General features: G+C 40.6%; 1 protein-coding gene across 4 annotated transcripts in view; it reads left to right on the plus strand.

The window, feature by feature from the left end:
* CNOT6 (CCR4-NOT transcription complex subunit 6) overlaps positions 1-15,723 on the plus strand; it is a 57,465-nt gene that overhangs the window by 12,085 nt on the left and 29,657 nt on the right. For 3 of the 4 annotated variants that reach the window (XM_037058035.1, XM_037058037.1, XM_037058038.1), the window contains exon 2: positions 10,156-10,269. In XM_037058035.1, coding sequence (XP_036913930.1) covers positions 10,158-10,269 — 112 coding nt within the window. In that variant the 5' untranslated portion in view covers positions 10,156-10,157. Of the gene's footprint in view, positions 1-3,331; positions 3,622-10,155; positions 10,270-15,723 lie in introns of those variants that run through there. The other variant, XM_037058036.1, reaches the window with a different exon arrangement.

Below are 15,723 nucleotides of genomic sequence, written 5' to 3' on the forward strand. Positions count from 1 at the left end.
AGTTTAAGTGAGATGTAGAAGTACCTTAACAGCATTGAGGTTGTAAGAAAGACTTCAGAACTGGAGTCCAGGGGAGCCATCTGCTTTTATTTACAGTGGAGTCACGTCATATTTTTCATTTGTAAAATTCACCTAATACACTTGGCAAAACAGAAGGTGAATATACCATCTCAGCCATAATTAATATAAATTTAAGATTCCAGGCTCTGGCTGGGTAGCTCAGTTGGTTAGAGTGTGATCCTGGTACTAAGGTTCAATCCCCAGTTAGGGCACATGCAAGTATCAACCAATGATGCATAGATGAGTGGAACAATGAATTCTCTCTCTCCCCCGCCCCTCCCTACCCCACTCATAGTTCCTTTATCTTGTTCTAAAAAATCAATTAAAAGTCCCAGAATATCATCTTTTTAAAGTAAATACCAAATTATTATGTTTATATGACATTTCAAGTGTCTTCATGTCTTGGTAGCAACAGATTTGTTACACAAAATCCCTTAGTGTACTGGTGATTAAATGCTGTTTGGGTTGTATTCAGAGAGGGAGTAATTTTTTTTTTCATTTGTGGTATTAGAGTTTTGTGGCATTAGCATAGTGGCTTGGTGTTTTGTTAATAATGGGAAATAGGTTATTTTTAATTCATGTTTAGAGTTTGATTTCTTTGGATATTTCCTTTTCTGTTTTAAAATAATCACCATTTTCCTACTACCCTTTTCATCAAAAGCATGATGCAGAACTAATCTGTTGAAATTTGTGTACATTTTCATTGACTTAATGCGTCTGCACTGTAAGATAGGAAATAAAGGGCTGTAATAAACTTGGTGTCAGATTATTAGAAACGTGAATTAGATGGTATTTTTTAGTCCACTGAAAGCTCTGTATTTTAGATTTGTCTTTGAAGGACATGGAATGAACAATTATCTTGTCTGGTCTTTCATTATGGAAGGTACTCCTGGTTCTAGTGCTATGGGAAACAGTTCATGAGCAGTTTATGTGTGACCCATTGTGGAGGCCTCGGTGGGGTGCTGGGAGGGGATGATACTGGCTTAGCTTTGAAGTGTGGGTGGAGTTTCTGTGTGAGGATGGCATGGAGACAGGGAAACGTGGAACATATTTGAAGGGTGGCAGTTTATCTGCCAGTTCCATCAAAAGGTAGAGAAAGAAAAGTGTTCACCCTGACTGGTGTGTGACTCAGTGGATTGAGTGTGGGCCTCTGAACCAAAGGGTCGCTGGTCAGTTCCCAGTCAGGGCATATGCCTGGGTTGTAGGCCAGGCCCCAGTGCGGGGGTGTATTAGAGGCAACCCACACAATGATGTTTCTCTCCCTCTCTCTCCCCCTCCCTTCCCCTCTGTCTAAAAATAAAATAAAATCTTTTTTTAAAAAACGTACTGGACAAAAGTCTAGAAAGGTAGACTATTTTGAATTCTAAACTAAAAGTTTGAATTTGTTTTCTAAGCAGTAGTAAGTTGGGTGGGGGAGAGAGGATGTCATAGAATCATAGTTTTAAAGCTGGTGTAGGACCAGAAGTAATTCAGATAAGCTTTTCAGTTCTTTTTTCTGAAGTCTGCTCTCAACAAAGGATGTTCTTTTTCCTCTGAATTTTGCAGAGTAATTAGAACTTGGCTTTATGAAGAATAATTTGAGAGTGGTAGGTAAGTTAGTTGTATGTAATCTTAAAGCACAGACACCAATTATTAGAGGCTGTTGTAATAGTTGAAAAAATGGGAACTGAAATCCTAAATTAGCCCTGGCCAGTGTGGCTTAGTTGGTTGGAGTGCTGCCCCATAACCAGGTTCGATTTCTGGTCAGGGCACATCTAGGTTGCAGGTTTGATCCCTGGTCCGGATGCATACCATCCCCAGTTCCAGTGCACCTATGGGAGACAACAGATTGGTGCTTATCTCTAGCATCATGTTTCTCTCTCTCCCTTCTTTTCTCTCTATAAGCAATGAAAAAAATGTCCTTGGGTGAGGATTTAAAAAAATTAAAACACAAAAGCCCTACATTAGAATGATGTTTACTAAAATAAGAAAGAGTTGTAGTGTGATTATGTGGTCGTGAGATCTTTTTCTTTGCTTCCCTAGTAGATTGAAATCCAGAACCATGAATTTCTTATTCTTTATTCCTAACACCTTGGCAGAGCGCTTGGCACATAGAAGGTACTTAGTAAATATTTGTTGAATTAAAAATTCTATAAAGAAAACTACCTTAAAAGATTCGGGTGGATTGAATTGCTTTTGGATTTTGCTTGCTTGTTCTTCTATGGAAACCTGATTCTGGGTCATGAAAAAAAAGAATGTTTAGACCAGTTCATTAGTGTGATGTGCTAGGCTTTCCATAGGATCCCCGGAGATACAAACTGCTTGGGAAAGAGATGCTCTAGTGAATAAATGTGTGACCTGCAGAGGAGAGAATAGTGAGTGTGCGTTGTGCCTTTGTTGAGAAGAGCTTATAGGGCTCTCAGTGTAACCTGAGTGGCTTTGCAGGGTGAGGAGTTGAGAGCAAAGATTGTCTTTGCTGAAGGGATTGGCATATATTGAAAGGCTGTGTCTCAGACGTAGGCTTGCTCTAATGAATGTAGGACTTCACAGGGTGCTATGCAAGTGGCTGAAGCTGAGTGAGAAAATTGTTGGCTACGTCCAGATTGTAAAGGACTTTGAAGTTTGGACATTGGGTAGGTGGATAGGAAGGGCCACTGTAGGTTATTAAATAGGAAAAGACATGAGCATCTATCATGAAAATAGATGTAGAGGAAGTCATTTTATATTTGAAGCTGAGCCATGAGGAGGGTCTAAAATAACGTAAAGTAGCTTTGAAAATGGGGAAAATGGGTTAAAAATCCTGAAGGTATAAAAAGTCCATCAGGTTTAGTGAAAAATTGGGTAAGACCTACTGAAAAATTGGATTGAAAGAAGTAAATTGATACCAAGGTTAATCTCACTAGCTTTTTGTACATACCCTGACTTGCAGCTCTGAGAGGAGCCTGGTCAAATGAAAGGGGTCTTTCTTTCTGCGTGTGAGTTTTGCTTCCCTTTCTTTTTCCTCTGCCCCTCTTTTTGTCTCCTTAATGTTTGTAAAAGAAGTACAGCACAAAGAATGAAGGAGTAAATATAAAAAGCATGTAAAGGAAAAGAGATATTAAATATAGCATTTTATTTTTTGTTAGTTGAGATTGGCTGTAACTCAGCCTCGTTTCCCTTGGAAAAAATCTGGGTAGTATAATTAAAATAGATTACTTAACTTTAGAGTGCTTTTTAACACAGTTTTGTAGATAACCTAAATAACATTGCATCGTCATTAATATTGTAAATAGGAACTAAGTATGAAATGTTTATCTGTCTACAAAATGTCCTTTATTGCTGATCTGTGGATCTTATGTAGGGACTACTCATTACATCTGATGGTATCTCTTAATTTTTTCCAAATCTAGAATAGTCCTGGCACTAGCTTGTTGAAGTCAGCAGGCCAGTTGTCCTGCAGAAAGCCCCACATTCTCATTTTGTCAGCTCGCTTCTTTGGTGTCGTTGGAAGCATTGTTGATGTGTGTTTCGTGTCCCCCCACATCAGGAGACAGCAGTGTCTGGACCTCCCCCCATTAGCAGCTGCAAAGATTGTTGAAGAAGGTAACAATTTATTTCTCCCTTGGACATTTTCTCCCTTATGATCAGAAAACAGTCTGGGTGTTGGTGTTACCCTAACATTACACCAGTGATTCATCTAATGGTTTTAACCTAGTTTATAATCCTCGCTTTAAAAAGGGTCCTTAGGAATTATGAAGTGATGTTGCTTTTTTAAAAAAGTTCTTTCGTTCTTTGTTTATTAGCTGTCTTTCTTTTGTAAAGTAGGACTTTTCCTTCAACTGGGGCCATTTGATTGCTCTGAAATGCAGTACCTGCTGAAAGTATAAACACTTAAATCTTTCTCAAATTACCAATTGTCTTACTTTAATAGCTGCCACAGTTTTGGTGGCTGATTTGTGCTTATGGCCTTCTCTCTACTGCCTTCCCTCTTGCTTTTCTTCTTGCCTTGATTACTGCAGATGTCTTCTGCTACTTAATCTATCTTTTACATAATTGCCAGCTGTTTTCTGCAACACAGATACTGATTTAGTGTATTTCATTCCATTATAATTATGGTTCTTTTTGCTCAAATTGTCACAATTTTGGCCAGTGAGGGCCCCTTAGCTGGCTCCTGTGTCCTGTCTACATGACATGACAACCCCATTAGACTTAGCTCTTGGGCACTAAAGGAAGTCCCAGGCTCATTTTATGGAATTCCTGCCTCAACCTTCTAATTGGGCATTTTGCAAAGAACTTTCTTCGCTTTCTTAATATTAGAGATCAGAGTCAAGGATTGGGAGTGCTGTTGTTGCAGCGGTAACATTGCTTCTAGAACACTTCAGTGGCTACTTAGAAACAAAAAAAAATCATGAGTTTATGTTGATATCATCAAGTCTGTTTTAGTATTAGTGTTTTAATTTAATTTAATTTATTTATAAATATTCCCTTACCCTGAAAATCATGGTTTTTAACATCATTAAGTACTTACTTGCTTATTCCTACAGTATGAAGTAATTGAGTGTAATACCAGTTGTTTACTTAATCCCCTCCTTTCCCAGCTTCATGGTCTTCCATGGTATGGCTCCCCAGTAACCAGTCACCCTATGTTCTCTTTGATGATGGTTGAGGGGTTTTGCATTTTTTGTCATAAAAATGCTCATTTACAGAAGTACATGGGTTGTTTGTTCTCTTAGTATTTGCTTGTCTGAAAATGCCCTTTTGTTTGTCTTCACGCTTGACCAAGTTTTTGAGATTGGAATATTTTTTAGTTGAGATAAAATATATGTGAAATGTATAATCTCAAATGTACAGTTTAAGTTTTGATAACTATATAGACCAATACAAACCCCACCCCTCAGTAAAAATATCAGATATTTTCATCACTCCCCAAGAGGGCACCCTCTGTTACCACTACAGAGTTCATGTCAGTGAAACGTCTTTTGGGTCCCTTTCATTCAGTGTAGTGTCTGAGATCCACATGGGTGTGTGTTATATCAGCAGTCCGTGCTTCCTGCTGAGCACCCTCGGTTATGTGGCTGTGGCGCCACCTGGTCATCCTTTCACTGTTGATGGACATTGGGGTGTTTTCCGTTTTAGCAGTAGGAATAAATGTGTTGTGGCTGACGTTTGTGTAAATGTCTTTGTGGGCATTTTTATTTCTTTTGGCTCAATACTGAAGGGTGGATTTGCCGAGTTACTGAGTAGGGAGTTACTATCATAGTGTTACATAGTGTTGATCATTTGCTTTTCTTTTGTCTTTTTGCCTTTTATGTTAGTAGGAGATATGGGTTTTTTTTTTAAGATTTTATTTATTTATCTTTAGAGAGGAAGGGAAGGAGAGAGGAGAAAAATATCAATGTATGGTTGCCTCTCGTGAGTCCCCTGCTGGAACTGGCCTGCAACCCAGGCATGTGCCCTGACTGGGAATCAAACCACAATTGTGTGGTTCGCAGGCCCGCACTCAATCCCGTGAGCTACACCAGTCAGGGCTACACTATACCTTTTTATCTCAATTTGTCTTGTCCCCTACTACTTTTCTTGTTGTTTTTGTTTGAGTTTCATGTTCTTTAGCACAAGAAGCACTTTTTTGGCAAAGTGTTTTTCTATTTCTGTGGTATTTTGGTTTTTGGTCGTGATTTCTGTATAGTCATTATGTTGTGTTAAATTTGTTTGACACTGGCAGCTCTGTGTTGCTTTGCTTTTTATTCAGGTAATGGTGTGGATGAGTCCTTCGGTGCCCCATTTAGAAGGCTGAGTGTGTGTGGGGAGGGTGAGAGGCAGGCTGTGGTGTACCCATTGACTGTGGGCAATTGCGATTGGTGATTTCAGCGCTGGCTTTGTCATTGTATGTCTTTTTCCCATGGGAAACATTTAAATATTTATCCCCAGTTTTGACGGATGTAAGTTTGATTACTGGCAGAAATATAGGCCAGAGGCTGTTGTCTCCTTTCTGTACGTTCCTGTCTCAGCAGCTCTTCATTCCCACTTACTCCTAGTCAGAGGATGGTTAAAACGGGTCTAATTCAAGGGCTGTAACTAGGGAACGATTCGTCTCTTTGGGGCTATAGTGGGGGTGGGGTGTAACTTTTTACACTGAGCCTTTATGGAGGTCTTTATTCCAGGCTGCTTCCTTAGTTTTTCTTGTCTTAGACCTTTCTTCTTTACCCTAGAGTCTGATAAATTCCTTGTAACCCCCCTGTGAATCCTGCCCCAGCTCTTCACTGCACCGTACCCGTGCGCACACGCACACACAGCACTTCTGACCTGGGCAGAGGCTGGGGCTCCTGACAGTATTCCCAGTGGGAGAGTATAGTCAAGTTGATGGTATGTGGCTAGTCCACCACTGGTTTAAATGCCACAGGATAGTCTTTTATTTGTTGTGTTAGGTTTGCAAGTCATCTCCACGACACTAAGTTTCCCAGCATAGTTCTATATTTTTAAGCCATTTTATAAAATATTTAATTATGAAAGCGTATGTTTCTATGCTGGTATGTAATGTCCTGTGTTTCTTCAAGACAGATAATTATTCTAATGTAATAAACTGTGTCCCTGGGATCTAGCAGGGGCCGGTGTTTTGCCGGCAGGGTCAGCAGTGATGTCTGGCTCTGGGTTGGAGCAGCGGGAGGTTGAGTAGTCGGGTGCCATATACCTGCTGGCTCTGGCTTAGCTATTTTTAAAAAGCCTTTTGTAATCTTCCTTGATAGTTTTCAAGTCTATTTTGGAAGGCTTTTGTTCTTTTTTTGTAGATGACAATCTATAGTGACATACTGTATTTTTTAGAGAGAAGGATCTGCTTTGTTGATTTCAGAGCTCTGGGGGGAATCTTAAATTATATGTATTCTTACATCCTTTTCTCTCCCTAGTCTCCAGTGCCCTGTTCTGTCCGACTCCCAGGGAGGTGGGTGGGTCGTGCTGCTCCCACTGCTCCTCGGAGGAGCTTGGCCGTCCAGTGTGCTACCATTTTTTTTATTCTAACACGCTGCCCCTGCCCCCAATCCTCAGTCTCAGGGGTTTGGAAATAGAATAATGGCCTGTGTCTTAAATTTTAAGACAGCCTGTCCTCTGTTACAAGAAACAAAGAAAGGGAGTGGTTGGCTGCTCAAGTGGAAGTTTTCAGATTTTTTAATTCAGTAACACTTATTGATTCTCAGAGCTGTGATCAAACTCTGGTTATTGATTCACACTCAGTTCACATGATATTATTGGTGAATCAGACTTTTGAACTTTCACTAAGAAGTCAAATAGATTAATAATAGGACCTAAATACTTTACTCAGCTGGACAGAATAATTTCTTCATTATTAAATTCTACTCGGAAAAGGCAATAAAGAGCAAATGGTGGTTTTGTAAGTAGAATCCAATCAGAAAAATGGCATTTGGGTGATCTGAAGGAATGTTTTCAAATTCTGGTAGCCTTACACAGCATTTTATATTTTCTGGACTACTAGTGTCATCACAGTGTTCCGAAAGGTCGCTTGGTTTTGACCAGCTGTCCTCTGGACTGAACAGGAACATTTCTTGACTGTGTAGTTCTCCGTGTTAGGGGTTTTGTACTGGTCTTTAAGTTCAGTTGTCGTAGTTCTATTCTGAAGAAATTAGAATACTGCTATTTCTTGTACATATGATTATTCTCACCATTTGTATTCTTTTTTTCAAGCAGCTTTTTGGGATGACTTTCCTCCTGTGTTTTGACTACATGGTCAGAGCCCATTTCTGTGTTTGAAAAATAGCACACGTCCCGTCAGTAGGGAGATAGCATAGCGTGAAGAAAGTAACTTTAACTTTTCTTCATTTTTCTTATTGTGGGAAAATGCACATAACAAAAAATTTACTATCTTAGCAACATTGTTAAGTGGGGTGCTCTTGTTATTACATTCATAATGTTGTGCAACCATTACCATCTTTATCACTTTTCTTGTAAAACTGAAACTCTATACTTAGTCAGCAGTAACTTCCCATTCCCTCTCTCCTAGGCCCTGGCAACCTACATTCTACTTTCTGTCTTTACGATTTTGACTATTCTGAGTGCCTCATGAGTGAAATTATATAGTGTTTGTCTTTTTGCAATTGCCTTGTTTCACTTTAAAAGTAGCTTAACTTTTAATTAGACACATTCAAAGCCTGATTCTGTTACTTCCCAGTGTTGTAACACTGGTAGTAAAATTGCTTGAACCTTTTTGGGCTTCAGCTTTCTCTGGTAAAATGGAGTTAATTCCAGTCCTGCAGGAAGAAGTAGCAAAAGACTGAATCTAGAGAGAGTAAGAGAAAAACCAAGAGAAAAGATCCCGGAAGCCAAATGAAATAAATGTTTCTAGGAGGGAATGATCATCCACACCAGGATGAGTAAAAGGGGGTCTGAGAAATGACCTTTGGGCATGAGTGATTTTCAGCTGGTGCGCCACAGGGATGTTTAAAACATGCAGTACGTGACTCTTTAGTCAGGGTCACAGACCTCTTTTCCCTTAGATTGTCAAACAGAAGGATGACAATAGTCAACACAACAGTGGCCATCAGGTGTGCCTAAACCGAAATTATACCTATTTTTTGTGTGATCGGCAAAAGATATGGCATATTTTTTAGTGTGCTGCAGAATTTAATAATTAGTTTGTGTGTGCCATGGGATGAAAAAGGTTGAAAATCACTGGGTTAGCCCTGGCTGGGTAGCTCAGTTGGTTGGTGTGTTGTCCTGATATGCCAAGGTCTCAGGTTTGATCCCCAGTCAGGGCATATACAAGAATCAATCAATGAATGCATAAATAAATGGAACAACAAATCGATGTTTCTCTCTCTCCCCCTCACTCCCTTCCCTTCCTCTTTAAAAATGTTTTTAAATAATCTCTGGGATATACGGTAACAGTGTGAGGTCAGTGGTTTTCTTCTTGACAGTTTTTGGTAGAATGTTAAAAGCATGTACTGGTGTGAATGGGTTTAACTGGGAGAGTAGGTGTAGGAGACAGGGAGCATGCCCAAATGTTGAGGAATTGTTGCTTGTAAAGGGAATGAGAGAAAAAAGTTTGGTAACTGGGAGGAGAAATGGGATTAAGACTTTAAAAAATTAGAAGTAACATGTATGTGAAAAGAAGGTAAAGATCCAGTATGGAGGGAAAATTTGACGTTGGAGAAAATTGCCAAGCAATGTCCTTGAGTAGGCAAGGTGATGGGGTGGGATTATGTGCCAAGAGGGCAGGTATTTTATCCAGAATAAAACAGAGAATATAGATGGGTGAGGTCGGAGTTCATCCAAAGGCTTCTTCTGGTTTCCTCTTTTAATGAGAAAATGGAAGAGCAGGGAGATGGAAGAATGGGTGTTGGGAATTTGGAGAAGTCATGTAGGACAGGGGCTGGGAGAATTGACAGTGTAATTTCTGGTCAGTATAAAGTGTCCATCTGAGGGCAGTAATCACTGACTAGCCCTCTTTACATTCACATGGTGATAGGTTTTTTCCAGCTATGTTTAGCTGTGTAGGTATTCAGAGTGGGTGGAGAGTTGGTTAAAGTGGGTTATGTGGTTCATCCAAATGAATAAGGTGAAATAAGACTGGGCAAGAAGTTTGGCGGAATAAGTAAGAGAGTGAAATTCATTCTGCCTAAATATTTCAGAATGTGTCCATAGCAGATAAGCGTTTTTTTTTTAAGCTAACAAGTGAAACGAACAATAGTCCTTTAATATCAAGATACATTTAGTTTTTCAAATATGTCTGATTCTCAGAAATGTTTTTAATGGTTAATTTGTTCAAACCTTAATTTCTCCAAGAAGCTCTTCATGGGAAGGATCTTTAGAGATCATAACGGGTGTCTAATTTTTTTTAAAGACTTTATTTATTTATTTTTAGAGAGAGGGGAAGGGATGGAGAAAGACAAGGGGAGAGAAACATCAATGTGTGGTTGCCTCTCACATGCCCCCTACTGGGGACCTGGCTCATAACTCAGGCATGTGCCCTGGCTGGGAATCGAACCTGCAGCCCTTTGGTTTGCAAGCCAGCACTCAATCCACTGAGCCGCACCAGCTAGGGTGGGTGTCTACTTTTAAAAAGATCTTATTATTTTCAGTTATTTGATTCTTCATAATACTGATCGGTTTCTTTTCTTAATTTAACAGGCATGCCCAAAGAAAAATACGAGCCCCCTGACCCTCGGAGGATGTACACAATTATGTCCTCTGAGGAAGCAGCAAATGGAAAGAAATCACATTGGGCGGAGCTTGAAATAAGTGGTAAGACATGCAAGCATAAATTTATGGCATGGAGATTGAGACGTGGTAGGAAGTTAAGTTTTTAATGTCACACACAAAAGAAGCAATGTTGTATTTTACCAGTGCTCATTTATCTTAGAAGCAGGAAAGTCCAGTGGGAAGAAGATAGTTTGATTCAAAGTTCAAATACATTCATTGCTTATTCTCTCAGGGTCAGTGTCCTTGTATAAAATCAGGGTGATAGTATCAAGGATGAAATGAAAATAACACATGTGAAATGCTTTGTGTGCACAGTTTGTTCTGGTCATTCTCTGATGGAGCAGGGTTGAGCTTTTGCATTTTCAAGTTACAGGTTTCTAATGGGATGGGAACTGTTCGTTCCAGTGTAAGTTCTGGGATAGATTTGTTTCTCCTCACTTTCTTTGCTCTTTTTAATGAGTCTTTGAGGACAGCCCTACTCAGAAACACAAAATCTGAAAGCAGATCTCAAAGTTCTCTTCTACCTTTAGTGCTTCCTAGATGCACATACTTTTTTTTTTTTAAATATGTAAGTCCCCAGATCCACAGAGAATATCTTGAGCATCCCTGCCAAGGGGACATGCAGCCCTTTTTTAATACTTCAGAGATGGTGAAGGGACGTTACTTCTGAAGCAACCCATGCCAAACAAGTTTTTTGTTAACATTGGTTTAATATGCCTCCCCATACTTCCCTGAGACTATACAGAGTAAATTTTCCCTTTCTGTCCTTGATTTTTTTCTCAGTGTAATGAAGCAGACAGGTGCTATGTGTAAAACGTTTTGTCAGGTGTTATTCTAGGCATATGGAAGATACATAAATGCAAAAACACCGTTCCTGTCATTCTGAAGCTTATGGCATGGTAAGGGGTGAGAAGGGGGAGTGTACAAGTATAAATAACTAACAGACAAAATAAAACTGCAAGGTTGAAGTAGAAAAGTACTATGCCGGAAGCAAAAAGGAAGCAATGATGATAACATTCTTCCCTTGCCAGCGCAAAATTTCTGGTTAACCTAATGAGTTAGTAAACCCAGACTCCTCTTCTGCAGCCATAGAGGTTGGTACCCACATGGTCTCCTGGTTTCTGCTGATCTTTAGACTGCTGGCTGTAACTAAGCTGAGCAGTTTTATAAAGGAGGCGTGGTGGAGAGCGACATTTCTCTTATTTCCCTTCTCCTGTTCTCTGTGACTCCTGGGTTTGCCAATTTTACCCTTAGATCACAGGCAGACTCTACTCCCACTTTGCTCTTCCAGTTTCTGCAGGACCAGTACTGAACTTTATTTCTCTCATTTTCAGCCTTATTAGCAATTTTTGCATTGCAGTTCTTTGCATGTAGGGAGTTTCCCCTTAAAACATCAGGGTAAGCTAGAAAACGACCTCGTTTTCTCTTCTTTTTCTTCTGTTTTTATGCAGTGTATGAGACTTTATGTTTTTGTTCTCTTCTCTCATTTTTATCTGGACCTTTTTCCCCCATGTCTTTTATTCCTGTCCTATTCAATTTTAATTTTATGTTTTGGAGTTTTGTCCTCAGTGTGGGGCCTTGCCTGGCCAATTTGTAGAGTCCTGAGGGCCTAGGCTGCTTTCAGACTTACTGTGGACACTTGGCGCTTTATACTGCATCACACCAAGCTCCCGGTTGTGATGTTCGCAGGCTGGTGTTTCAGAGGATACTAGTTGCTTTCTCTAGTTTCAGTTTGTTTAGATAGATTTGCATTTAATGCTCTTATTGATGTGGGTGGGTTTAAGTGTACTGTCACACGATTTAGGGTTAACCCTGCAGGGTTGAACTGTGTGTGTCCACTTATACACAGACTTTTTTTTTGCCTTTACTATCAGTGGTTTATTACAAAGGATCCATCTCAGGAACAGCCATATGGAAGAGATGCATAGAGCAAGCTATGGGAAAGGGGTGTGCAGCCTGTGTACTCTCTCTCTGGACATGCCATCCTCCCAGCATATTAGTGCCTGTGCTCAGGTGTTTAAAAATAAATAAATACCTGTGCTGTCTCCCGTCTCCAGTTGGGAGTCTGCGGGTATGAAGAGCTGCCTGTGCACTGATCTATACCATTTTGTGTATGGGACTGATTGGAGCACCTGCCAGTTTTGGTTCCTAGAACCACCCCTCCCTGCCCCACCACTCTGGGTACCGGGGATCACTTAGGTTTTTGAGGGAATCAAAAGTTACATTCCATTTTCAGCCCTTACTGGTGTGGCTTGGTTGGTTGAGCGTCACCCCAGCAAGTGAAAGGTTGCCAGTCTGATTCCTGGTCAGGGAACAGCATGCCTGGGTTGTGGGCTTGTCCCAGTGGGGGCATGTATGAGAGGCAGCCTGTGGGATTTTTCTCTCTTGCATTGATGTTTCTCTCCTTTTTTTCCTTCCCTCCCTTCTCCTCTCTCTAAAATAAATAAATACAGTCTTTAAAAAAGAAACTTTTGTGCAATTTTTTAAAATATTTTATTTATTTATCTTTAGAGGGGAAGGAAAGGAGAGAGGAAGAGAAACATCAATGTATGGTTGCTTCTCCTGCATCCCCTGCTGGGAACTGGCCCCTGCCGGGAACTGGCCTGCAACCCAGGCATGTGCCCTGACTGGGAATCGAACCGCGATCATCTGGTTCACAGGTCCGCACTCAATCCACTGAGCTACGCCAGCCAGGGCACTTTTGTGCAATTTTTAACTATGTTGGGGAGGTTGGCAACCCTAACCCCTCCTTACATTGTTTAAAAATCAACTGTATTTTGTTTATTCCTTTTTTTCCTTTTTTCTTCTATTTTTTGTAAAATTACATTTTATCTCCTTTGTTGACTAATTAGTTTTATACAACTCTTTAATAATGGTTGCTTTAGGTATTATAATAGAGAGTGTATCAGTAAAATTACACAACTTCTTGTCTAGTGTGAGCCTTAACCACAGTGCACTTCCGTTTCTCTCCTCCTGGACTTTGTGCTGTTACTGTCATATGTTTACTTCTATATGTTATAAATCTCACACAATATTGTTATTTTTCCTTTAAACAGTCATCTAGTAGGAAAAGTTTTTTTATCCATGTACTTTATTTATTTGTGTTTGAGCAGGTTTCTTTCTGTTATTTTTCTTTTGATTGAAAGATTTCCTTTAGTATTTCTTACAATGAAGGTATGCTGGTGATTTTTATGTAATACAATTGTATGTCTGAAAACATCTTTATTTTGCCTTGTGTTTTTGCAAGGTACTTTTGCTAGACATAGAATTCTAGGTGGACAGTTTCTGTCTTTCAGGAAAGGTCCTGCTCCCCTGTCGTTCTTGCTTGCTCTGTTTCTGGTGAGAAGTCTGCTGTCACCCCTGCCTGCCCTTGTTGCTTTCATGCACGCTGCTTTTCTCTGGTTGCTTTAAGATACTGTCTTCATCACTGCTTTAGTAGTGTGATTATGATACGCTTTGATAGAGTTTCTTTTTTTTCCCTTTTTTTTTTGCTTAGGTTTTTGTTGAGCTTCTTGGATCTGTGGATTTATAGTTTTCTTGAAATTGGAAGTTTAGGCCACTATTTCTTTAAATTTTTTTGTGCTCCTCTCAGTCCTCAGTTCTCTGGGAAATACAATTATTTGTCTTGAAGCCTCATAGCTCACTAGTGGTTTGTTTAATTTAACTCCTGTGTTTATTTTCCTTTTCAACAGTTTTTATTGCTGTGTCTTCAACTTCATTAGTCTTTCTTTGCAATATCTAATTTGATGTTAATCTCGTATAGTAACTGTATTTTTCAAAGCTAGAAGTTAAATGTGGGTGTTTTTTATATCTGTACCTTTATTTAACATTTTGCCTTTACCTTTTTGAGCAAATGCAATACAGTTCTAATAACTTTTAGTGTTCTTATTTGCTACCTCTGTCTTTTTCATTTCTTGATTGGGTTTGATTTATCAGGCACCACCAGTCCTCCTCCCCGCCCCCCTCCTTTCTCTCCTCTCCTCCGCCACCCCCCGCCTTCCCCCTGCCCCCAGCCTGGTTAATTTTTTATTGAACACATTACATTGTGCATTTTACCTTTTTGGATGTTGAATAGTCTTGTATTCCTATAAATACTCTTGAGCTTTGTTCCAGGATACAATTAAATTATTTAGAAACAGTTTGAGCCCTGGCTGGTGTAGCTCAGTGGATTGAGTGCGGGCCTGCGAACCAAACGATCCCGGTTCGATTCCCAGTCAGGGCACATGCCTGGGTTGCAGGCCAATTCCCAGTTCCTGGCAGAGGACGCACAAGAGGCAACCATACATTGATATTTCTTTCTCTCTCTCTCTCTCCTTCCCTTTCCCTCTAAGATAAACAAATAAAATCTTTAAAAAAAAAAAGAAACAGTTTGATTCTCTCAAGGCTCACTTTTAAGTAATAATAACCTTTCTGAGTTCACTACGAGTTAGATTTTCCCCTTTGGTGGGAACACAAACGTTCCTGGTCCTGTGTGACCCCACATATTGTTTCCTCTCGCCTTTTCAGTGTGTTTTACCCCCTGGCCCAGGTCTTGGGTTGTTCCTCACATGTATTTGCTGATTCGTACTCAGACGAAGACTCCAGGACAGTAGCCCTCTTCAGATCTCCAGAGCTTTTTATTGCTGTGGCTCTTTCCTTTGGAACACTCTGGTGTGAACTCCAGCTACCTTGGCGTCTCTGGACTGTCACCCTCATCTCCTCAGCCCAGTGACTCTATCTGGGTTCTGCCCCTCCCCCGCACCACTCTGGAAAATGTCTAGGCAGCAAGCTTGAACAATCTTGGGGCTCGCCTTGTTTGTTTCCTGTCTGTCAGTAATCCCTGTCTTGTGCGGCCTTGTGTCCAGTGTCTGAAACCCAAGTTTTCATAGACAGTGTTTGTCTGGCTTTTCAGTTATTACCGGTGGGATGGTGGATCCGGTCCCCATCACTCTACATTGCTGGTTGTGTTCCTGCACCGTTTTTGAAAGGGCTGTGTAAGGTGACTACAACATCTGAGTCTCCTGGTGGTTCTGTTCTGTCGTTTCTCTTTCTCTCTGATTTTTAGTTCTTTAGAGTTTTTATTGAACACCAGCAGTTATACATGAAATGGTAGATGAGGTTGATGATCTAGATGGTATTCTCTTCCTTAGGGATGATTTGCTTTTTGTGTTTGCCAGGCAGTTGTGGGGGAGTGGGTTAACCTGATCTCACCAGGGATCTGTCTCTGTTAAGTCTGGTTATCACTGGTTGCGAGGGCTGGCTTACTCCAGGTCAGCTGTGTTCCGTTTGTAGTTCCTACGTGGAACCTCAGCAGCTCACCAGGGTCTCCTCTGGTGGTCCCCGAATTCCCGCTGTGTCTCCGCAGCTGTGTGGGAGGGCTGGCCGTGGTGCTCAGTGCCTCAGCCTCTCAGCTGCAGTTCCCACTTCATCCTCCTGCCTCTTCCCACGAGGTTGCACCTGTTCTTCCACAGCTGACCTGGTGGATATGTCCCGCTTGTTACCCTCTCTTTGCTTCCC

Source organism: Sturnira hondurensis, unplaced genomic scaffold (genome assembly GCF_014824575.4).
Source record: "Sturnira hondurensis isolate 20B ecotype Veracruz unplaced genomic scaffold, ASM1482457v3 Scaffold0009776, whole genome shotgun sequence".
Classification (NCBI taxonomy): domain Eukaryota; kingdom Metazoa; phylum Chordata; class Mammalia; order Chiroptera; family Phyllostomidae; genus Sturnira; species Sturnira hondurensis.